The sequence below is a fragment of the Alexandromys fortis genome, unplaced genomic scaffold, assembly GCF_014885135.2.
Source record: "Alexandromys fortis isolate MF-2015 unplaced genomic scaffold, M_Fortis_MF-2015_v1.1 scaffold_10, whole genome shotgun sequence".
In the NCBI taxonomy this organism is placed as follows: Eukaryota; Metazoa; Chordata; class Mammalia; order Rodentia; family Cricetidae; genus Alexandromys; species Alexandromys fortis.
In genome coordinates this window covers 13,734,763-13,758,794 of record NW_026067895.1, presented here as the reverse complement: position 1 = coordinate 13,758,794, position 24,032 = coordinate 13,734,763, and the positions used below count along the sequence as shown (strand labels likewise).

At 45.4% G+C, this 24,032-nt stretch overlaps 1 protein-coding gene across 1 annotated transcript; it reads left to right on the top strand.

Moving 5' to 3' along the window:
• Positions 1-5,834: 5,834 nt before the first annotated feature.
• Plgrkt (plasminogen receptor with a C-terminal lysine) lies at positions 5,835-18,133 on the top strand. Its single transcript, XM_050160160.1, has 6 exons — positions 5,835-5,970; positions 6,816-6,882; positions 9,153-9,239; positions 15,247-15,377; positions 16,087-16,196; positions 17,722-18,133. The coding sequence occupies exons 3-6, from the start codon at positions 9,159-9,161 to the stop codon at positions 17,841-17,843; spliced, it is 444 nt and encodes a 147-aa protein (XP_050016117.1). The 5' UTR covers positions 5,835-5,970; positions 6,816-6,882; positions 9,153-9,158; the 3' UTR covers positions 17,844-18,133.
• The last annotated feature ends 5,899 nt before the right edge of the window (positions 18,134-24,032 follow it).

Sequence of the window (24,032 nt, the reverse complement as noted above, 5' to 3'; positions counted from 1 at the left end):
CTTTCCCCACCTCTTTCAAGCCCTTTCTGGATCTGTGACCATCTTGACGTACGTACAGAGTTACCCAGCATAAAGAGTTAACAACAGAACGAATCTTGGGTTTTAATTCTAGAAAGTAGGTGTGTCTATCTATATAATAGGAAACATATTTTTAAATCGTGGATTTGGTAACTTCCTCAAAGTTCCTCGACATAATGAAACTTGAGTTGCCTTGCCATTCAAGAACTTCCCATGTCAAGCCATGCCCTTTATGAATCTACTTTACGGCCCTCTCGGGATCCAGGTGGGGGAAGTCTAGTCTAGGTAAAGTTGAGAAAGCTCTTCTGGGAACTGGAAATGTGGGCTTTTTCCAAGACGAAATGGGAACTCCGTGGAGTATGGTGTCATTTCAGCATCTCACTGCTGGACCTCAAGGGCCTTCTTCACGGTTTGCTTTTCCCAGTTATTCACTAAAACTGCAGTTCTAAAGCAGGCACTGAGAGACTATTGGGGTGCCCACTGGCTTGGCTGTAACCGGATTTTCAGGTTCTCACAGCATCTCTGGTCTCTGAAGATGCCGGAGGATCTGTAGAGAATGTGGCTCTCTCAGTATCATCAATAAATTGGAGTAGACTTTGAAGCCTCAGCTGAGGTACTCCCTCTTCCAAATGTCTTTTGAACCCCAATAGTGGGATAAAGTAGTTTTCTCAACTTTAGTGACTAAAAATAAAAGTTAGACTTTATATGTAGAAATCCAATTTAAACATATATGTGTGTATGTACACAACCACAGACAAACACATTTCTAGTTAACAGTTCCTTTCTCTATAAATAATAGCCAAGTCCCAGGGCACATTTATGAAACGTTAGTGTGGTCGTATAAAAACCCTACTGCACATACTGGCTTTGTGGGAGCCTAAGCAGTTTGGATGCTCACCTTACTAGACCTGGATGGAGGTGGGTGGTCCTTGGACTTCCCACAGGGCAGGGAACCCTGATTGCTCTTTGGGCTGACGAGGGAGGGGGACTTGATTGGGGGAGGGGGAGGGAAATGGGAGGTGGTGGCGGGGAGGAGGCAGAAATCTATAATAAATAAATTAATTAATTTAAAAAACTATTTAAAAAATTCACTCTAGAGACTCACTGTTTAGCTGAGTTCTTTAGCTAAATGATTTGACAAGTGAGAATTAAGTCATAGTCCCTGAGTAGTTTCTTACCACGTGAATCATTTTTAAAGCTACAAGGGGGAGGTGTTTTGTTTTTGTTTGTTTTTACAAAAGCATTGCTGAGGGTCGACGCACAGAGTCAACAGAGAAGGCCGGAGGTAACTGAAACTCGCCCTCCCCCAGGGCTGCCCCTGGGAACTGCAGAAGGCTCAACCTGCTGCTCGCACTGATTTGCATGTGAGTCGTCCTGAAAAATACCCTCACCTCTCCACCTGCCCCACACCTCAGACGCTCATTTTCCCATGAAGTCGATCACGCTCCTTAATGAATTTGGGATCCTCCAGAAGGAGAAAAATAGGACGTGATTTTAATTTAAAAAAAATTATTTTATCGTTTCAAAACCTATTGAATAAGCCCAAATAACCTAAGTAAGGGAGAAGCAGCCCTGAAAATAATATCAGTTTTCTGATTTGGACAAAATAAAGAGAAACATTCAGACAAGAGAAAACCAGTGGCTAGCTAAGACTGAAGAGGAGAACACGTGGGTCATCTCTAATGTCTTCATTTCCTGCTCCTATCTCACCTACCCTATTCATCTGGGGCAGACAGAAACCTCCTTACCGCTCATGTTCTGCTTAGCTGACGATGAAGACTAACCAGCAACGGTGAGGAAATGCACACAGTAAATTCTGGAGAGAATCATGAGCCATCTGCAGGAGGGGCAGGCTCAACGGAAGGAGGAACTGGCATGCGCTGTGAAGGTGAGAAGCCTGGTGGATTCTGGGAGCGAGCATTGCTGTGGCCGGAGGAGGAAGGTTGGATTCTCGTTGTATGCACGTCCATGGGATAGCTTCAGCTAGAGGAGTCTGTGATGGTGTTCTACAGACAACACTCTAGCCAGCTGAAGAAGGCAGCCTGAGGAGCCTGTGTTCATGGAAGCCAGGAGCTTTGAGGAGATGGCGTTATACTTCAATTCAATTCCAGCACTACCTGTGGAGAAGTAAAGTCGCACCCCACAAGTCCAAGGGGGAAGCCCCACATGGCAGATGCCAACCTTAAGTCTAGGCATCCAGAGCTTCTGATGGTCTCGTGATGAATTAGGATTTCCATGACTCCCTCTGGTTTGTTTAATTAAAGTAACTCACAAACTGGGAGAAACAGTTTACCTATGAGAATCAGTTTATTATAAAGGACATCACCACGGATACAGATGAAAGAGTACACAGGGCAAAGTATGGTCAGGTGGGAGCCGGAGGGAGCTCCCGTGCTCCTCTTTGGGTTCACTACCCTCCAGGACCCTTCAGATGGTCTGCAGCCCAGCTGCTTGAAGCTATAGCTCAGAGAATTTTCATAGAGACTTCAGCCATCAGTTCAGCTTCCAGCCCTTCTCCCTCCTGCAGAGGACAGGAGGTGGGGGTGAAAGTGTCAAGCTCTTTCTGCCCACAGTCTAGTCATTCTGATGACAAGGTCAAAAACAGGAACTCACCAAAAGTGACTTCACTGGAATGAAGGACATGTCTATCTCTCAGGAAATTCCCAAGAATTGGTAGCTATGTGGTCATATATCAGAACAAAAGACTACCAAGCACCCTTATTAGACAGACAATTATAACAGGTTTCTAAGAATTGTATGCCAGAAATTGGAATGGAAAGCCAAAGGGTCTATATACACACATATAAATATACAGGTATGTATATGTGTGTGTGTCGGGATATCAAATGTAATAGGGCAAACCATTTTATTTTACTTTTTAAATTTTGTTGACTTTATATGCATGGGTGTTTGGTCTGCGTATATGTCTGTGCGACAGAAGGCTGTCAGGCCTTCTGGGAGCGGAGTTACAGATAGTTATAAGTCGCCATATGGGAACCAAACCTTGGTCCTTTGGAAGAGCAACCAGTGCCCTTACCTGGATGAGCGCTCTCTCCAGCCGCAGCTCTTAGAGTTTAGAGACTATTTTCTGGGGGAGAAGGAGAAAAAAGAAAAGGAGGAGGTGGTGGTGGTTATCAGAGGAGGGGACCAGGCTGCAGGTCTTGGGACAGGAGCCTGAGATGGACAGGTTGAGAACAGGGTCATGTGAATTGCACGGGTTCCAGAAGGAGGAAGTTAGCAGGGTTTTAGTCAAATGGTACTGTGACGTCACAACTGAAAAGCTCCCCAAAGGAGAATCATCTATGAGCTTCCTGCTCATCATCTGTGCAGAGTATTTACATACAGCTGGGAGAGAAGAGAGTCCACACCCGTATCAATCTCCCCTCGCGCGTCCCCAGTCAGGCTTATGACTCTTGGGATGCTATGCGTGCTATGCGATGCTTCCAGTGGACCACGTGAAGCCTCCTCCGACTCAGGTTACCCTCTGAGCTGTAACGGCCCCTGCTCAGAACAGCTTTCCTCCACTTTCTGCCCCCTCTTCCATTACTGTCATCTTCAGTTACTGCGTTTCAGTGACTAACCTTGACAAGCTGAGCATCATCAAAAAAAAAAAGCTATCAGATTAATAAGATGAAACTGATTAATAAGATGCCACAATCACACGATTAGAAGTATCAGTGATCGTAAAACAGGTCGTATTTAAAAATGTCAGACTCTCGTCTACCTACGAGACTACCCAACTTGGAGAACGGTCTTAGGAGCTTTAGTTCCTGAAGTTGGCTCTCTTGTAAGGTGCTGAAATGGAGACCTGCAGCTCATGTACCTTGTCAAAGTTTACACGACAGGAAATGATACAAGTGGGATTCGAACCTGGAGCTCTGGCTCTGGTGGCTGCTACCCAGCGAATACCAGCGAAACGAGTGTCCTTATCTACTGCCGTCAAGCTGTAAGCACATTGGATGCTTCTTCAGCCCACTCAGTTAAACTCTGACTCACTGTATGCCCCAGCTATTCTACCCCTACAAATACACCCAAGATAATTTAAAATATGTTCACAAAACTAACAATGTTTTTCGTAAGAGGCCAAAATATCCATCAATTCTGAATGAATACACCAAATGTGCTATATCCACATATTGGGATATTATTTAGCCCCAGCAAGAAATGGAGCAATGATTCATGCTATAATTTATTTGTTTAATTTTTGTTTCAAATTTATTTAGTGTGTGTGTGTGTGTGTGTGTGTACAAGTGCATACTCATGAATGGAACTCCTATGGATGTCAAAGGACAATTTGCAGTATGATGGGTTTTTTCCTTCCACATGTGAATCCCAGGATTAGAACTCGGTCCCAGGGTGGTAAGTCCATCAACCCACTGACCCATCTCACCAGTCCCTGCACTATAACTTAGATGAACATGGAAAATAGTGTCAAAGTAAAAGAAGCCAGTAAAGACCATTTTGTTTATGGGAACTGTCCCAAAATAATCAAGTCTTAAAAGATAGAAAATAAATTAAGATGGGTTCTGTAGATTACTTGCATGTGACATCATCCATAAATATAGGTTCTATAGATTGAGAAGAACAAGCTCATGATAGGGGTCTGGGGGAGGATCTGATGTGGTTTCAGTGACACAGATAAAGAAAAGGTCACCAGGCTATTAACTACCTCCGCTCCCAGCCTCTGGGCAGAAAACGGCTTAGACGTCTCTCCCTTTGAAGGTACAACCCTGCTTGCTTAACATATCTGGTTCCGCTGGTGCTCATCTGTGGACACAAGAACAGTTGTGTCTCCTAAGGTTGCCTTTCTCACCTTCTCAGCCCCAGCCCAAAGATGGGCACGGCTTCCTCTGCTGAACATTCCTGTCAGGCATTCTTGCCTAAGGGCCAGCTCTCACCTGGCTTTAGTAACCACCCTCTCTTCCTGGGCCCTTCAAGACGAAAGGTGACAAAGCTCCAACTGTTGCCAGCTCTGAGCTATTGACTGCTATCCAAGGGCTGAACACCGTGCCTGCATCTAAGTCTGTTTTCTCATTTAGCCCTCACTATACCACAATCAGATGGCTTCAGTCCTACTGCAGACCAGACGGAATCAAGGCCTGGTTTGTCTACACGCAGAAACGTTATCAGGAATCTGCTGCTCAGCTTTTACTCTTGGTAGTACACCTGCTCCCACAAACAGAAAGAAAAAATATATTGTTGCAATTTTCCCATCCGGCTCCTGAACAAATCATGTTTGACATGGAGAATCTAGAAGTCAGAATACAGAGAACTGAGGTCGAGGGCATCTACACAGGCCTGGGAGGTCTGGGCCTGAAAGAGGGTAGGCGCCTTCTCTGCGGTGTGGTCAGCCAAGGTCGAGGCAGAGGGCTCTTCCTAAAGAGCCTGTGAGGCACTCGCTGTTCCCACAAACCCTTGGGTAGCAAGGGTAAGAGTGCTAATGGGTCCTCGGGTGTTTCTTCAGAGGTTGGAGAGCCTTCCTCCAGACAGACATCGCTGGCAGGAGTACGTAGTACGGGAAGGGCAAAAGGTTACATGGAAATTCTTCTGATCACTGTTTTACTTTTGTCTCCTGTTTACCTTTAAGCCATTTGATGGCGGCATTTTTACAGGGTCGGGTCTCGGAGGACTTGAAACAGCATTTCCGTGCTGCTTCCTCGACTTTCCCTCAAAGCCCTGCGACAGGTGCAGGACGCAATCGGCGGCTCTGACCCGCCCCACCCACCTCTCTGCTCGAGGCACCCCGGCGCCGGCACCGGAAGGACACCCCAGGCCTCGGGAACCGGAGCCCTTAAACGATCCAAAGGCCACTCTGATTGGTTGAAGAGAGCAACCCGCTGTCATAACCAGCCAATCCCTAGGCTCTGCCAAGCAAAGCACAGTCCTGCCCTGATCGATCAGGGGCTCTGACTAGGGGCCTCCGCTGTGGTCACCGTCCCAGCACCGAGTCGTGTGAGTGCCTCTGCAGCCGGCGGCAGGGAGGGAGGGTTGGTTCGGGCTGCAAGGCCCCTGCACAGCTGCAGCTCCAGCTGGGGCAGAGAAGGCCTGGGCTCTGGGTTCTGCTAATGCCCCCGAGGCTGACAGATATTGCCAACCCGGCCCTGTGAGCGAGAGTGAGCTCTCCTTAGCATTGTCACCAAGTTGGGAAAAGTCTGCAGAGTGCCGTGGACAGGGACATGGGATAACTCTAGGCGAAATACCTAAATGACAGGAAACTGGTTCCTCAGAGCCAGAGTGGAAACAATGACGGGAAACACCCTCAGAGGCTCCGTGCTTCCCGCTTAAGTTTGCTAGGGAATATAGTTTGGAAGATTAATTGAGAATGATTGTGATGTTGTGTCCTGTTTAATTAATAAAAAGCAGGGCATAAATCTGGATGACAGAAGTCACGAATTCTTTCTCTTTCCAAATCAAATCTTGGTTCCCAGGGCGACCAGAGGAAATCTGTCTGGGATTTTTGCAATCAACATTCCCCAGAAACGTATCTTTCCACAGTAATTTCAATCATGGCTGGCAAGCTGGAGCAATAATATGCCCCCCAAAAGCCACCCCCACACTGCACTCCTGCTTCCTGTATTACCAGTAATAACGTCGATTCGAGGCCACTCTTATTCATTTGTTGATAATATTTTGTCTCTAGGAGAGAGAAAATTGAGGGTATTTGGAAGACCCTAGGGAAGGGGTGCCAATGACTTTGATGGGTATAGGGGAGAAGGAATTGGAATCACTGTTCAAGGTGAAGTTACAAGGCTGGTACACGCATTTGAACGCTGTTCCTGGTTTCCCTCTGTCTTTAGCCTGTCTACCTGAGATTTCCCCGACACATCCAAAGTCCAAGTCCAAGAGTGCAAGGCCTGGAAAGAGGTAAGCCTGAACCCTAGCTTTCCGAAGAGTTTCTCCTCTCTGGAAGACTGACATGTGGATGGTCCCACCACTTCCAGGGAGAGCTCACCCCTTATAAATAAGAGTGTGCCAAGGGACTGGGATCTGTGTGTGTGTGTGTGTGTGTGTGTGTGTGTGTGTGTGCCAGAGAACAGTCGATTTCTTTGAAGATGTTTGCAGCAGGCATAAAAATTCCACCTTCCACTCCTACATGCGGAAGGCAAACAAGGGGTGCCGGGTAGCCTTGTTTTCTTGGGTCGAATCATTCCTATTCTGTGCAAGTGTTTGTCAAGTAGAAGCCACAGAGACCATCAAGATGGCTGACAGTCTTTCCCCTGCAAGCTCAGCTGGAAGTGACTCACTTGGGCTGTCACTGCTGAGATAGCAGAGTAACCTGCTAGGTCCCCTGCCCCGACAAGTGTCCTCTGTCTGCTAGCAGGGTGCCGCGTGGGACAAAGGCAGGCAGGAAGGAATCTTCAGGACCTCCCAGGCCTAGTCTGTAGTTCAGCCTCTGCCCAGCTCTGCACCCCCGTCAGGACCTCCCAGGCCTAGTCTGTAGTTCAGCCTCTGCCCAGCTCTGCACCCCCCGTAATTCCAGTTCAAGGCCACGTAATTCCAGGGTGTGTTCTTTGTCGGAATACACGGAACTCACTGACCCTCAGCCCCCACTCCTAATAGGGAAAACATTCCAGCTGATGGGACCCCCCCCCCCCCCCCCCCTCCCCCCCCCCCCCCCCCCCCCCCCCCCCCCCCCCCGCTCACTTCCTGCATTACTCTAGACCCAGGATTTCCTGATGAGGAAAGAGGTGGAAACAGCTGTTATCTGGGATCAGAATAGACATAAATCCTGGCTGGAAAGCATCGAGATTATGGTGTATTCAACAGCCAACGAAAGCGACGTGGAAGAAAGTGGAGAAGTCGTGGTGTTCCCTGAGCCTCTAGTCTTCTGAAAGAAAAATCGATAACTAACTCACTTGGATTTAGAATGCAATTAGGAGTTCTGACTCACCTACAGTTTACAGCCCTCTTAGGTGGTTGTTACTGATAATAAGATGCAAACTGCAGGTGGTTGACGTGGGTGTGTCTGTGTGGCTCAGTCACTGCTTTTAAGGTATCGAAGAAACAAAGGCAACGTGCATTCATAAGAAAACGAACTTCAAATTTTAATCATTTCCAGGCTAGTAAAACAGATCAACCATTCTGTTTTCAGCTTTGTGGTAATGCTAAATAAATTGGATTGAGCACTTTATTATAAGAAAGATGTCTCTACTTAGCTGTAGGCTAATGTAAGTGTTGTGAGTACATTTAAGGTAAACCACAATGTTCGGTATATTAGGTGTAGTAAATGCATTTTTCTCCATGATATTTCCAACTTACAATGAGTTTATTGGGCTGTAACTTCCATTGGAAGGAGATGAGAAACTCTACAATGTGGTCATTTTAAAAACACATTTCTGGGCAGAAGAGATGGTTTAATGTGTAAAGCACTTGCCATATAATCGTGAAGACCTGTGGTGGAAGCTCCCGAATCAACGAAAATCTGCAATCCCAGGGGTGAGACATGAAAACCCTTGGAAGGCTCCCGGCCAGATAGCCTGGTGTACACAGATGAGCAACAAGCGGAATAGACGGTCTCAAACGAGGTGGAAAGAAAGCGAAGACCAACGCCCGGGGTTATCAAGGACCGTGGTACCTGCAAGAGCGTGTTAGCATCTTCACTTCCCTCCTTTTGAGAGCCTCGGTGACGTGGAGAGAAGGAGGGCAAGGCTGGGAGAGGAGAGCTAGGGGATACCAGCTGCAAGACGGTGGGAATGAGATGTGTGTCGAGGAGGGGACAGGAGCGTGAGACCTCAGGAAGAGCACTGATACACTGACCGTGAGGCGTGTCATCCTGAGAAAGCACAAGTTCCAGCGGGACAGACCCAAGTACTTCTGCACACGCATCCTCAGGTGCAAGGCCTTACTGTCTACTGCACAGACGGTAAGAAGGTGGATAGTGGGGAGAAGCATGAGGAAACATGGGGCTGTGTATTGACAGAGATGGGAAATTATTTCCATCGACTGCTCTTGGCTAAGTAAATGATGCCAGGCCGGGTAAGTATGCCTGAGGTTAAACAGCTAGTAAGTATTTACACTAGTCTCTGAATCATTTTTTTTTTCCTCTCCTTTTACCTTGTTGAGCATAACTTCGGGCCTGTATAAGGATGCACAGGGCCAGTTCTTTAAAGTTGCCTTGCGTTTTCCTGCTTTAGGTCAAGATGGGGTTTATATTCTCCAAATCTATGAATGAGAACATGAAAAACCAAAGGGAGTTCACGGTCATGCACAGCCAACTTCAGGTACGTGTTAGTTAAAATGGTATGCTCCAATCACATAGAATTTCTAGAATGGTGTTCTAGAGGTGTGTTCTCTTGGACTCCCCATGACCCCTAATGAAAACGCTCTTGGGCACCATCCTCAAAGATGAAGTGGACGATTGCCTAGTTGGCGAATGGCCCACACCCCCCATCCAGATACTTGTTTCAAAACTTCCACACCACACGGAATTGTTTAGAGTATATTATGAACGGAATATACCCTTCCCCCAAGGTATCCGGGATTCCTAGAACCTGTGGCTATATTGGACTATGACACCTTACACGGAAAGGGGCTTTACTGTGTGTTCCTATAAAGAGGTGCTATTCTGGTTTATCCATATGGGTTCATTGTATTCCCAGAGGCGTTTTAAGGAGACTCTTGTGGGGGGGGGGTGCGGGAGTGGGGGAGGGAGGGAGGGAGAATTCAAAGATGTCATATTGTGCTACACATAGAAATCTTAACTGCAAAGCCAGGCTGAACAGCCCTCTACTGACTTTGAAGATGGGAGTCAGGGCCAAAAGAGGCAGGCAGCCTCAATAAGTTGAAAAAGACAAAGAAGCCGATTCTCCCCTGCTGCCTCCAGAAAGACAGAGCCATGCTAGCCCATTTTGGCCCTTTAGCCTCAGATAATCATTTGTTAAAGTGGCATTGGGAACCTGCTATAGACTGTACACTTGACCTTGGGTTATACAGTAGCTGTTTAGAAGAAAATCAAAGAGATTGCTGAATTGCCTAATGTGAGTTGTCAAAGTAATTTTAAAATTTTGTAACTCACAGCTGAAAGTTGAGAAGTTAGTCCCAAATTGTTTGGCTAAGATTTTAGACAGAGGGGCTGGAAAGATGGCTCAGAGGTTAAGAGCACTGACTGTTCTTCCAGAGGTCCTGAGTTCAATTCCCAGCAACCACATGGTGGCTCACAGCCATCTGTAATGAGATCTGGTGCCCTCTTCTGGCCTGCAAGCATACATGGAAGGAATGTTGTATACATAATAAATAAATAATTCTTAAAAAAAAAAAAAAAGATTTTAGACAGAGATCATGAAGGTCCTGTGGTCTGTTATGGCCGCAAGAGCAGACAGCACTACTCTTGGGCAGTGCAAATGAGAGGTAAGCCAGACTGAGACTGAATCCATATCTGCCTGATGGCCTGCACAGTCTGTCCTCGCTCTCCCGGTCTGTACCCTAGAGCCAATGCGCCCTCCAGAGAAGCTGCAGGAAGGAAAAATTACACACAGTACGTAGAATGTATGCCATACAGAATGTATAATATAATGCCTCTTGCTTAGATTGGGTGTTGCTGTCATTGCTATTAAAATCTTTTTTTTTTTTTTAACTTAGGGTCTCATATAGCCCAGGTCAGCTTCAAACTGGTAATGTCGACTAAGAAGGCCTTGAACTTCTGGTCCTCCTGCCTCTGTCTCCTCAGTGCTAGGGTTATAGGTATCTGCCACTATACCCAATTGCTATAAAAGACTTGTAAGAGTTTCTGTGTAGGACAATTATTTCTTTGGGGGAAATGGAAAAATTGAAAGAATGGGCAAGTTCGTTTGGGGGCGGGTTTTTTTGTTTGTTTGTTTGGTTGGTTTTTTTTCCTGTAACGGAGCAGTGACCAGAAGTGACCACAGTATAGGAATCAGCCCAGTATGTCAGGAACTTGAGCCACCTGTGCGTGGAAACTACGGGAGTTTCATTCTTAATGGGCCCACATGACCTCAGGCTCTGTGAAGACTTGGGGAGTTTATTCCTCTTGGAAGTTACAGAGTCCTACGTCAGAGGACTTCGTCACTGCTCCGAAGCTGCTTGAGCGTATTGCTGGTGTCACTTCCTCATGCTGCTCAAAGTTCACAGAGGAGACAGCGATGGGCATGAGTCTAAGCGGGTGCGCTGCACTCTGTGGATGGAGGTCACGCATGGGTAACCCCAAGTGGAGGGGAATCCACGGCTTTTACCATGAACCAGGAGCAAGAGAAGAGCGGAGGCTGTGTTTCATTCTGTGGGGCTGTTCACTGACACACAAGCAAAGATGGCTGCAGTAGTGAGGGCCTGACTTTTTTGATCCACCCCTCAAGGATGTGCAGGGGTATTCGTGGTCCCTGGTAGTCACCTGACTGACCAGAGGCAAGGGAACAGTCAATCCCAGTGAGCAGATTTTCCAGGTGCGGCCTCGAGGTCATCCGTTTTTCAGTTTATCTAAACCAATGGCAAGCCCAGCCTAGGAACCCAGCCCCTCTTGAGCCAGCAGCTTTCTCTCATTTGGGAGGAGACAGGATGAAAATTTCTCTAGAGCAGTGACTCCTTCACTGGCACACAGCGGAGGGAAGGTGAGGTAGGACCTGACCCCTGCACCTTCAAATACACCATCTTCAGTTGACCAGCCAACAGGCCCCTCCCTTGTACCTGTCCCTGTCTGGGACTCCCCAGCCCACAGTGGAGATGTCACACCACAAGATCACAAGGCTTCCACAGAACAAAACTTATTTTAAACAAAACTCAGAAAAAAAAAAAAAGCCATGGTTGTCTCGCCTCTCGGACCCTTCAGTTACTGTCTGAATTAAGTCCCCTCAAAATTTGTATGCTGGAATCCTAGCCCTCATATGACTTCATTTGGAGACAGGGTCTTCAAAGATGTAATCAAGTTAAAATAAATCCTTAGGGTGGACCTTAATCTGATACATTGGTAATTTTTAAGAGGAAATTTGGTCATGTGCCCCAAATATGGACAGAGTCATCTCCAAGCCAGGAGCAGAGGTCTCCTCATAGCTGGTCAAGGATTCGACTCCATTGATTTGGGATTTCTAGATTCTAGAACTGAGATAAAAAAAAAAAAATCTATTGCATGAACTAGCCGGGCTGTGGCCCTCTTGGGGTAGAGGCAGCTTTAGCAAACCAAAGTCGGGAGGACCTGGAAGCCGTGTCCAGCAGTGGGTGCCGGTGTACTGGGCAAGGGACTCCCTGCAGCTCAACTGCAATCTCCCACCTTCCTCCCCAGCTTTCCGTTTCTATAACTCCCCTCCCCCTGAGTGGAGGGTCAGAGTTCGTGAATGGGAGAGATTTGGTCACCTTGAGTTTTCCATACAAACATGACACATTATTTTACTATACCTGACAGTGTCTTGAGTTGGACCAACCTCCCTTCCTCACTGAAAGCTTTGTTCAGACTACACCAGTTGAATTCTGTCTGTCTTCCCATTCAGAGAATTTAACGTTAACTATTGTAGGGTCCCTGCACAGGTTCAGGAGATTATACAGTTGTATAGATGGCTGGAGACTGGTATGCACGCGGTCTTTGTTTCTCCCCTCAGGAACCAGAAAAAAAAAAAAAAAAAGAAGACTTTTTAATATATAAAAATTCGTTTTTGAGAATTTCACACAATGTATTAGGGCTGGAGGCTATGGTTCAGTGATAGAGCGTTTGCCTAGCATGCATGAGGTCCAGTACAGCAAGCAAAAAGAGACACAGTTAGGGAGAGACGGGGAAGGAGGAGGGGGAGGGAGGGGAAGAGTGGCGGGAGGAGAATGGGGGAGGGGAGACAAGAAAAAGAGAAGTTTGAGGGGTAAGGAGAGAAACTACCTCTTTCAACCCCTGTTGCTGAGCATTTTTCCACAGTACCACTAGGTGGCGCACATAAACAACTTTACAGCGTCCAGATATCTGGAAAGCTTGGTGTTAGTGTGTCAGTGAGGCGGAATGGAAATGGAAGCCTCTCACAGAGAAAGATCAGAGGGCAAAGCAGCCATCCTATTCAGTTATACAGGCCAGGCAGTGGTGGCACACACCTTTAATCCAGACAGAGGCACACAGCTCTTTGTGAGTTCCAGGCCACCCTGGGCTACAGGAGATTGAATCTGTCTAAAAGAAAAACTGCTCACACAAAGGTGATCCCAGCACTTGGGATCCCACACCTTTAATCCCAGCACTAGGGAGGTGGAGACAGGAGTGACATGCAGTCACGGGATCTCGCCATTGTCACATCCCATCTTGGGCATCCTCTAACTTCTTGGCTGATTTATAAAATTTTTGTTACATTGGGTTTACTCTCTACCATAAGCTTTATGCATACAACAAGGAGAGGGTGTCTGGTGTTCACCACAACATCATAGTGTTTAGTCCCACAATTTTTACAAAGCTCCCAGCCATCAATTTCAGACTTCTATCTGCTTAATGTTTACTGGGGGGTGGGGGAGGACTATCCTGTGATAGCTCCCTTAGGCGGTAGTTCTCTATCCCAACCGCACTCCAGAACAACCTAGACTGCCAGCAAAATGAAATAAATAAAATAAAGTTAAACGAAACTTATGCTGACCTTACCTCCATGGACTAACTGCTCTGGGTGCTGGGATAGGAACTGGGACTTTGAAGAACTCCACAGATGTTTATAACTCGGACCACTGATGTTGGGCTTTTCTCTGTCTTTTTTTTTTTAATTTAGATACCTTTTTATATGCATGCAAATTATTAATTGCTGTATTTATATCACTTTGGGAGATCTGCATTATTATATGAGTTTGGGAAATAAGTCATCTAGCAAAGATGGAGTTGCACACTCAATATCCTTGCATACAAAGGCATATTATTTATCTTTAATGGAACTCAGACTGATAAAGGCAAATTTTGGCAAGGCAAAGTGCCTTAATTGGTCCTTGCTCTTTCTCCTTCTCTGTTTACTTTTCCTTGGAACAATCTTGGTTTGGTCTAGGTGACCTCAGGTGGCACGGCCATTAGAGAAGGCATCTCTAGTTGAGGGAAACCTCTCTGCTGTTGTTTACAACCGCCTGGGAAATGAGGTGATTTGCTCTGAGGGCATTGATCATGCTCCAGGTGAGTCTGGCCGTGACCTACACTTTTCAATGCTGTGGACCCTTGAGACCCAAACCTTCTCCCACCACCTCTGACTTATTATTACCCAAGTGTCTGCTGTGAGTTCTCCTGGCTCTATGATTTAGTGACCCTCTGGTATGCCACCTGCTTCTAATTTTCAGTGACTCCTGGGTAGCTGAGATTAACCCAACTGTCTCAGGCCTGCTCTGAACCCAGGCCTGCCCTGCAACCATTGTCTCTCTGCTTTGGTTTCCTCCTCCCAGAATCCTCCTTGTTTAGAGGCTTCCCGGCCCAACTGGAGTTTGGCCTACACTCTCCTGAGTAATGGGGGAGGGGGCACAAAGGGGAGGTGGCCAGGCCTTATCCTCACACCATGCTCCTCTCAGTTCCTGCCATGCCTGACCGAGGACACGGCTGGAAACCGAGTCACGTTGTTTATTGGTCTTCCATCACGAACTCTCGCTTTCTGTTTCTGAACTTTGCTGGTGATCTGTACTGTCAGGTGTTTGGAATTAAGAGGCTAAGAAGAAAGCAGGTTTCCCTCTGAAGACTCAGACTCTTCAAATCACGGCCTTGGGTTTTCATTTTGCTACCGCCGCTGCTTCCGTGCGTTTCTTTGAAAAGCCAGTCAGGTATTGCGTCCTGTGTTCTGGGCACTGACTAAAGTGGCCCAAGGCACAGGCGGTGACAAGCGAAGATCTCTATTGATCTATCGACCCCTCAAAGCAACTCCCCCTCCACACACACTGTATGATGAGGACCTGGCGTTTCATTTGTGGTTGGGTGTATCTGGAAGGCAGCATGGATGGGAGGCAAAATGATTTCCAAGCAAATACTAACAACAGAGGCGGGCAAGGTGGGTGCATTTAGTGGTCTGTAGATTTTTTTCTGACGTAAAACAGAAAAGGCTGGAAACATATCTGGGGCTGGGGTCCACCAAAAATGCAGTCAAGACCTCAGCGAGCAGGAGCATTGTCTGTTCTGTGCCCAGTGGAAGGAGCTGTCACTGCCAAGGGACAGTTGCTCGGAGCTGTTCAGAGTGACTTAGTCAAAGTCTATTGTGATCTAAATGATAAAACACGCGTCCAGAGGAATGAAGAAGGAAAAGCAGATGGTCGAACCCGTCCTAGATGAAAGATGAGTAACCCCCCTTTGTCTTTTGTGCGTAGCTGGAAAGGCAGCTGGCCATGCAGAATGAGATGAGGGAGCGACAAATGGCCATGCAGATCGCCTGGTCTCGGGAATTCCTCAAATATTTCGGAACCTTTTTTGGCATTGCCACCATCTCTTTAACATCTGGGTATGTTTACAATTTACTTGACAATCTTTTTGAAATAATCCAGTCTTTGCCGTGATCATAGCACTGTTAAGTTGGCTGAGGTAGGACTTTGAACCCAACAGTATTCATGTAAACAAAGAAACAGCCCAACCGTCTGTGGCTTTCTCTGCAGAACAAGAGTAGTAACAGCTCCTTCTGCCTTTAGCTCCTTCAGTTCCTTCTGTCTTTCTCTAGTCTATAAGTTAAAGAGGGCTCCCCAGAGGTCCGGAATGGTATCTCTGTGTCCTTGTGTTCTTTAAAAGGAGGAACCAAAGCCTTGAAGTCAAAAAAAGATTAGCAAAGACTCTGGTGAGGTATGCTGGGCAAGGAAAGTCAATTGCTCTAGAAGCCTCAGATTGATGAAATAATTTAAGAGGTGGAATGCATTCTTCCAGAAAGCAGGTGCTTTTCTTACAAGGACAAGATATTTGTGTGCTGGGGGCTGGAGAGATGGCTCAGTGGTTAAGAGCATTGCCTGCTCTTCCAAAGGTCCTGAGTTCAATTCCCGGCAATCACATGGTGGCTCACAACCATCTGTAATGAGGTCTGGTGCCCTCTTCTGGCCTGCAAACATATACACAGACAGACTATTGTATACATAATAAATAAATAAATAAATATTTTTTAAAAGAAAAGATATTTGTGTGCTGGTTATCATTGTGATACCATCTTTCTGTTTCTGAAACAACAGCGCGATAAAGCAGAAGAAGCCAGCCTTGCTTATTCCTATCGTTCCCCTCAGCTTTATCTTCACCTACCAGTATGACCTGGGCTACGGAACTCTTCTGCAAAGAATGAAAAGTAAGTCTTCCTAAACTAGTTTGCTTCCTAATTAATCTTCTGATTCATGATCTCCTCTAGCTCTCGGGCCCTTCTCTCCTCTCTGTCTCTCTCTTTTCTCTTCTTCTCTCCCTTCTCTCTCTCTCTCTCTCTCTCTCTCTCTCTCTCTCTCTCTCTCTCTCCTCTAAGTAATAAATGTCCAGTTCTGATAAAAAAAAAATCTCCTCTCAAGGCTGGGAGATGGCTCAGTCGGTAAGGTGCTTGCTGAGCACGCATGAGGGTCTGAGTTCAACCCCCAATACCCGCGTGAAAAAGCTGGGTGTAGTGGTGCAAGTTTGTAATCTCAGTACCAGGGAGGCAGAGACAGGCAGATCTCTTGAGCTCCGTGACTAACCAGCCTCGCCTACTTGGCAAACTCCAGGCCAGTCTGAGACACTGTCTCAAAACAAAAAAATCACAGAGTAGATAATGCCTGAGGACACTGGTGGTTAACCTCTGGCTTCTCCATGCAAGCGTACACACATGAACACACACACACACATGCATCCCCTCCTTATAAACTCTAGACTTATGTAGATTCTGATAGGATCATTTTCCAAAGACTCTAATGACGAACATCTCTGCTCCCTCCAAAAGGGTGGCATAAAGTCAGCTCCTGCCAGCTCATAAGAACTGACTTGACAAATTTTGCATGGTGGATGAGAGGCATAGTTGTTTACTAAAATTAAATTAAATAGGCGTATACAGACTTATAATTCTAACAAACACTAAATTACATTTAAAACAAGGGTATTAAGCACCCAGAACTTGTCTGTTTCTAATTATTTTTCCATTCTATACAATGATAATTACTTATATCAATTGCATCTGCATTATGCCACTGTAGAAGCAGCATGCAGATACAACGAAGTGCAGGCACAGCTTCAGCCTCAGCAGCATCCCATTGGTGGCTTGAGGTTGGTCATGGTGGGAGCGTGTACATGGTGGAAACTGGCAAACACCAAATCAAGGCTTACCCTGATCTCTAGACCAGGAGCTGGAAAATGTGGGCATTTTAAACCTTTGGGAAAGAATTCTAATAACTTCTATAGGTGTTCTTCATTTTGCAGACAGCTTATTTATTGTTAGTGTTAACTTGCAATTGTTTGCATGTATGTGTTGTGTATTGGTCAAGCCCAGGTAGTTCTGTCCACCCCCACCGTGCATTTTTCATTTCTCCTTCATTGTTTCTGAGGCACGGTCTCCCCGTGATGCTCAGGCTGCTCTCGAACTCATCGTCCTCTTGTCTTACCTCCTGAGTGCTGGAGTTATAGGTGTGTACCACGACACCCAGCTACAGCTGGGTTTCCAGAATCCGTCATTGTGTTTCCCCGAGTGGTGCCTTCCTCCTTCTCCTGAGTGAAACAGATGAAACACTTAGCTCTGGGATGTAAGGTCGCGGACACAGAGTGTCACACGCAATGTGCCCCAGTAACAGCAATCAGGCCTTCTCCCAAAATGCTGATGACCCCTCCGCGGTCTTACACACTTCTGCCTTTTATTTAAGGGGAAGCCGAAGACATATTAGAAACAGAAAAGGCTAAGTTGGAGCTGCCAAAAGGAATGATCACCTTCGAAAGCCTTGAAAAAGTCAGAAGGGAGCAGAGCCGATTCGTCACGGACAAGTGAAGTCACGTGTACCCTCCGAGCACCTGCTGCAACTCAAAGCACAGAAGCGTTGACTTGAATCACGGTGTTTACAGTTTTCTACATGATCACGATTTTGATACAACGCATTTTTATTTTAGAATATTAAAATTCAAAATAAATTTGTTGGTCTATTTTAAAACAAAATTTCTAATGCTCAACCAGATCATGGCAGTATTCTAAATAAGAATCAAATTTCTTGTGTGTGTGTGTGTGTGTGTTTTACAGTTATCCAAGTGCAAAATTAATAAATTATATTGTTCTGAATTTGACACCCATGTCCTGCTGCTTGAGTTTTTTGCATACAGACTTTCCACTCAATATCAACTATTACAGGCATCTGCTATTGTGTCCTGTCCCCCACAAAAGAACCCTGGTGACTAACACAAAATTAATCACAGCATTCAGGGTTGAGAAGAGGAGGAAGAGATGGTGAAGTCGAGAGGTGTAAGTAGGGGTCCGCAGGGAGCATGCGGAGGAACATGGGGTGATATGTCCTTATTTCATTGTATACATATATGATACGCTCAGACAGCCGGGTAAATGAATGAACAAATCAATAAATAGGAAAAAGAAATTATAGAGGGAAGAGATGGAGATTTCCTCTGACGGACCCACGCCTAATGGAATACTACCATAATACCAGCTATTCTGGAGGTGGAGGCAGGAGATTCTTAAGTTTGAGGCCAGGCTGAGCAACATAGCAAGACTACACACACACACACACACACACACACACACACACACACACAATCTGCATAATAGTGGTCAGCTATGGGTTCCCAAAATGGCTCGACAAGAGTTTAAACTTTAGGATTAGATTTGCTGGACTGGCTTTGCCAGTGTTACTGCTCACCAGCTGTGCTTTAAGGCCCCTTCAGGTGGTGTGAAAGACTCACAGAGGGCTGAGCTGCTGTGCGGTCTAGCCGGGCCCTCGGCCGCCTTGGCCTATCAGACCCTTCCTTTGAGCTCCTTGTCCTGATGCAGGCGCGGAGTTCGTGGGCGACTCGCATCGACATGGCCACTCCCTACCACAGTTTTCCCAAGTGCACAGAGCGGCAAAGCTAAAGCCACTGTGCTGAGCGACTGCTCCTAAACACAGCTGGATTAAACGCCAGTTCAGCAGGCCTTCGCATTGCTGATTGTTCAAAACTTCTATCGCATCGTCCTTTTACAGAGTTGACAACCGCGAGCTGACAACTGCTTCATCTGTCACTCCTGTATTATCTCAGCCGTTGACATTAATTAAATAATTAGTACCTCTCAATTACACCTTTCAGTAAATTTCCAAGTGCTGAAGCAGCTGTGGTCTCTCCTCAGTTAGCTTATTATCCCAGACTTTGTGGGCTTCAAGAAGAATGGGGACACATATTAGTGGAGAGAAGAGAAGGAAGTGTCTTTAAGAAACAAAGAGTTAGAGATTCGTAGTAACTTCGCCCGCTGTCTTTGTCAATGGTCAGAGACAAAGTTGGTGGGCGAACTCTTTACCTCAAGGCTTTCCTCGAGTCAAGATAAACGGGCAGAGCAAAGCAGAGCTACGTGTATGTGACAAGTCTCCCTCGGGGCTGAAGAGCATCCGTGAGCATCCGGTAAGTTGCTGCTGCAGAAAGAATCGTGAATAACTTTGTGATAATTACAATTCGATTGATGAGATTTTAATACTTAAGGGTTATTTTTAAAGACTGATTTATTTTTAATTTCTGTGAATAGTTTTGCTTGCCCCATAGCTAGCTGCGCACTACGCGTGTTCAGTCCCGCAGAGGCCAGCAGAGGGCGTCAGATCTCCTGGAACAGGAGCTACAGAGACTTGGTAGCCACTACAGGAATCTAAATCACTGAGCCATCTCTTCAACTCCCCCACCCCCAAGCGTTTCGAATGTTTTCAGTTAACGTTTGGGGAGCTGGGACTGTGCTTTTACAAAACCTTTAGAAGTTTCACATCGAAAAAGAGAAGTTTCTACTAAACAGTGGTGTCCAGAATCCCTGGCAGGATCTTTTTCAATACAGCATGTTGGCTGTATTGAAATCAATTTTTAAAACCAGTGGCCAACTGGGAATGCAGCTCAGTGATAGAATCTACACATGGTGTGTGTGAGCTCTGGGCTTCATCCTTAGAATCACAAGTGAAACTAAAAGAAGTCACAAATAAGATGCTTAAAAAAAAAAAAAGCCCTATCTGCTTTGTCTTACAACCATATAAAGTGTTTGAAAATGGGTCAAAAGTGCGTGGGTTAGCCCATCACCCAGAGCTACACAGTGAGTTCAAGAAAAGCCTGGGCTACATGAGACCCTATCTCAGAAAACCACAAAAGGTGCTTGGATTAGAAGAGAACGGGGAAGGGACAGACTCGGATTATGAAAATTGGGTGAGGCATGAAGTTCAGTGGTAGAGTGCTTGGCTAGCAAGTATGAGGTCCAGGGTTCGGTTCCTAGATAAAAGATAAAAACATCACACACACACACACACACACACACACACACACACACACAAAGGGGGGGAGAGAGAGAGAGAGAGAGAGAGAGAGAGAGAGAGAGATTATATTAAAGATATTATATATGGTACATATCGTGTGTGTATATATATGTATTTGTGTGTATACACACATATCAAATTTCAAAAATTCTGCAACCAATATGATCTAAATATAAACCATCTGAAAATTGAGATGTTATATAGATTTCAACAATTCCAATGTATGAATGTCCAAACGTGATATTCTAGAGATTCTAGCCAGAACCTAGCTATGTGTTTTTCTGTCCTGCCATTCTGAGAAAGGAATAGGCCCCTGCTGAGAAATCATTATCAACACAGCCTGGTGTTACTCAAATATTGTGGTATTTCTTGCTCTGGGGGGCGGGGTGTCTATTCTGTGAGAGGACTGAAAATGTTCCCTTGGGTTTGTTTGGCCTTGTGGGCACCCACAGGAAACTCCAGGAAAACAGTGCATACCACCAAACTGCAGAAAGCAGTGTCTGATTTTTTTTTAATGCTTACTTTGGTCAGTCTTATGAAGACTAGAGCAGTTCTTGGGCTACATACAGGCAGGAAACAAGGCCCAGAAGGGGGTGAACAGGCAAGGGGGCTGACTTGAAAGCTTCCACCAGTAGACAGGCCATGCAGGACTGCCTGGGTTAAGTTACTCCCAAAACCAGTGTAGTTCACAGGCCAGTTTGTTTTTATACAGACAACAAAAAGTGTGCTACTTCCGACCAAAACGTATGTATGTGTTCCTACTGCTGGGACTCTGCCGTTTTTAGCACAGAACCCACCTAAGTAGCAGAACTATACTTCAGAAAATTTACATGATTTTTATATTTTCCATCTGTCTAAGTTATCATCTAAGGTCAAAGAAGAACTTCAGAAAGAGTTCTACTATAAATTTTTCTGCCGAATTCTGGTATTGAAATGAAACGTTAGATGCTGCCAGAAGTCTTCTCTAGGAACTCAGTTCCGTCTGTGGGCAATTCTTAGTCCTTTCTGTTGGGAGCACTGGGCAGGGATAGCGTCAGTCAGACCAGCTTTTCCTGAGCCCATTTGGTACCCATTACTTAAATTGCTTCCATTATTATCCACTCCCAACTCTCATTCCTCTCTGTCATCTTTTGTTCTCATTTCTTAACAAGAGATTCATTCTGGGAAATTCCCCTTTAAATTAAAAAGCCCGTGCATTGTGATTCCGTTTATGAAACCTAGGGCAGCACTAACCTCAATAGATCAGAGCAGCATTTTCCTGGAAAGCTGAGGATTGACTAGAAAGGGCTATGAGGCAAATAGAACTGTTGTGTCATGATAAAGATTTGGCATACACCATTGTGTCCATTTGTCAAAACTGCATGCCTAATATTTGTGCATTTCAAGGTATATTATCTAAAATTATAGTAAATTTTGTCATAATTTTCACTGTCATAATTGAATGAGTAAGAGACTATATAAAGTAATAGTGTCTCTGTATGTATGTGCATGTATGTGTGCATGCACAGAAAGAGGGGGGAGAGAGAATTATAGACACAAGAGTAGAAGATACCCTTTGACCTTAAGAATGGTAGAATAATAGTCACTGAGACCCATATGTGGACATCCTCTATATGACACATATATTCATACGATGCCCATTTCCATCTTTAAAAAGAAAGGCATTTCTTAAATCTGTCAGATCAGAAAACTTGATTTTTCTGAACTTTTGAAACTACGTGCATTAGAAAACAAAAGTATAATGTTGAGCGGGGGAAAAAAAAAACCTAATATTCAGAGGAATTCACTCAATGTGGTTTTAAAAATATCCTGAAACATGATTTGGGTCAAAGAGGTGACATTACCAAGATGATGAAGTAGGAGGTAGAAGCCTTCATCCTCCCAAAAAAAAAAAAAAAACAAAAAGCAAACAAATGAGCAAAACATTTATAAAACAAAATAACTTTAGAGGGCCCATCAAAAATCTGCAACACAGCAGGGCAGGATAAAATGGAGCATCTACATAGACAGGCCCATTGATGCACATCCTGGGGGTCCATCAGCATCCACTGTTCTCCCGTCAGCATCCACTATGCTCCCGCCAGCATCCACTGTGCTCCCATCAGCATCCACTGTGCTCCCAAGAGGCTTGTTCCTCACAGGATGCCAGGTTCTTTGTCACAGAGTACTCAGCAGTCATTCTTCCCTAGAAACCATAGAGGGGGAGACTGACTGCCTATTCCCCACCACCTCTGCCACCTTGGGAGATCCCAACCCACACTGCTCCAGAAATGTCCACATTCTAGATCTACACTTTTTGGCTACATTGCCTTGCTCATATCTCAGACACCAGACTCATTGCTATCCAGAACTAACTTGTACCTGCGGTGTAGGAGGTCCTTCTTTCTTTGTGTTGCTTTCATTGGTTAATAAAGAAACTGCTTTGGACCTGTTGATATGGCAGAACTTAGGTAGGCAGGGAAGACAGAACTGAATGCTGGGAGAAAGAAGGGCAGAGTCGGAGAGACACCATGGATCCCCCAGAGACACACTGGAAATTTTACCCGGTAAGCTACTGCCACGTGGCGATACACAGATTAATAGAAATGGGTTAAATTAAGATGTAAGAATTAGCCAATAAGAAACTAGAGCTAATGGGCCAAGCAGTGATTTAATGTGTACAATTTCTGTGTGGTTATTTTGGGGCTGAGTTAGCCAGGCAGCCAGGATGAACAAGTGGGCCCTTCCTGTTACATACTTGGACACCAAATTTCTCTGTGCATACCTATGCTCTGGGTCTTTCTATACTGACGTCTTTCTATACTGACCCTGGGGTCACTGAACCTCTGGCTTGGTGTCCACCTATGCTTTTATTCTGGACTGCTTGGCAGGCTCACCAATATCTAAATCCCGTACATCATTACTGAAAGTTTGATAGTCACTAATACTGTCACTGTTCCAGGCCCCAGAACTGTCATGTGCTTCAGGACTAAGCTCTATGGAATTCCATAATGCAGTCATCACCAGCAAATGGAGAGCAAGCCAGACACAGTGCCCAAAGGGATGCCTTCAGCCACAATTTCTTCAGTGGAAGAAAAATTGGGAGGATATTGGGGACATTGCCATTGAAGACTCCAACAGCTACCACCATGACTGTGGACAGCCTCAGCCTAGGCTGCTGAGGATCTCAGCAAGGTAGCCAACACTGAATATCACCTGTCAGGCGACAGAAACCCTACATAAGAAGCAAGGGAGCTGAATTACATTTCAGAACAAGCAGACCTCCATTCCTCCCTCAGCTGCCAAAAACACAACCCTAAGAACTGTTCGGGAACGTTCTGCACGGGAGATCATGTGCTAAGTCACAAAACACATCTTAATTTTTTTTCAGAAGATTAAATTCATATCAAACACATTTTTGACCATCATAGTTTGAAACTAGAAAATAATAAGATGAATCATGGGAAATTAAGAAACTTGTAGAAATTAAACAGTATGTTCCTGACCTACAATTGTACCTGAAAAGAAACTTTTAAAAACCATGAAAAATTAAAATAGAAGTACAATGTTTCAAATTTACAGATGTTGCAAAAGCATTTATAAGAGAGACATTTATTGTAACAGATGTCTTAGAGAGGGCCACAGTTCAGTTCCCAACATCCATGCAAAGTGACTCACAAGCGCCTGAAACTCCGGTTCCAGGGACTCTGAGGCCTTCT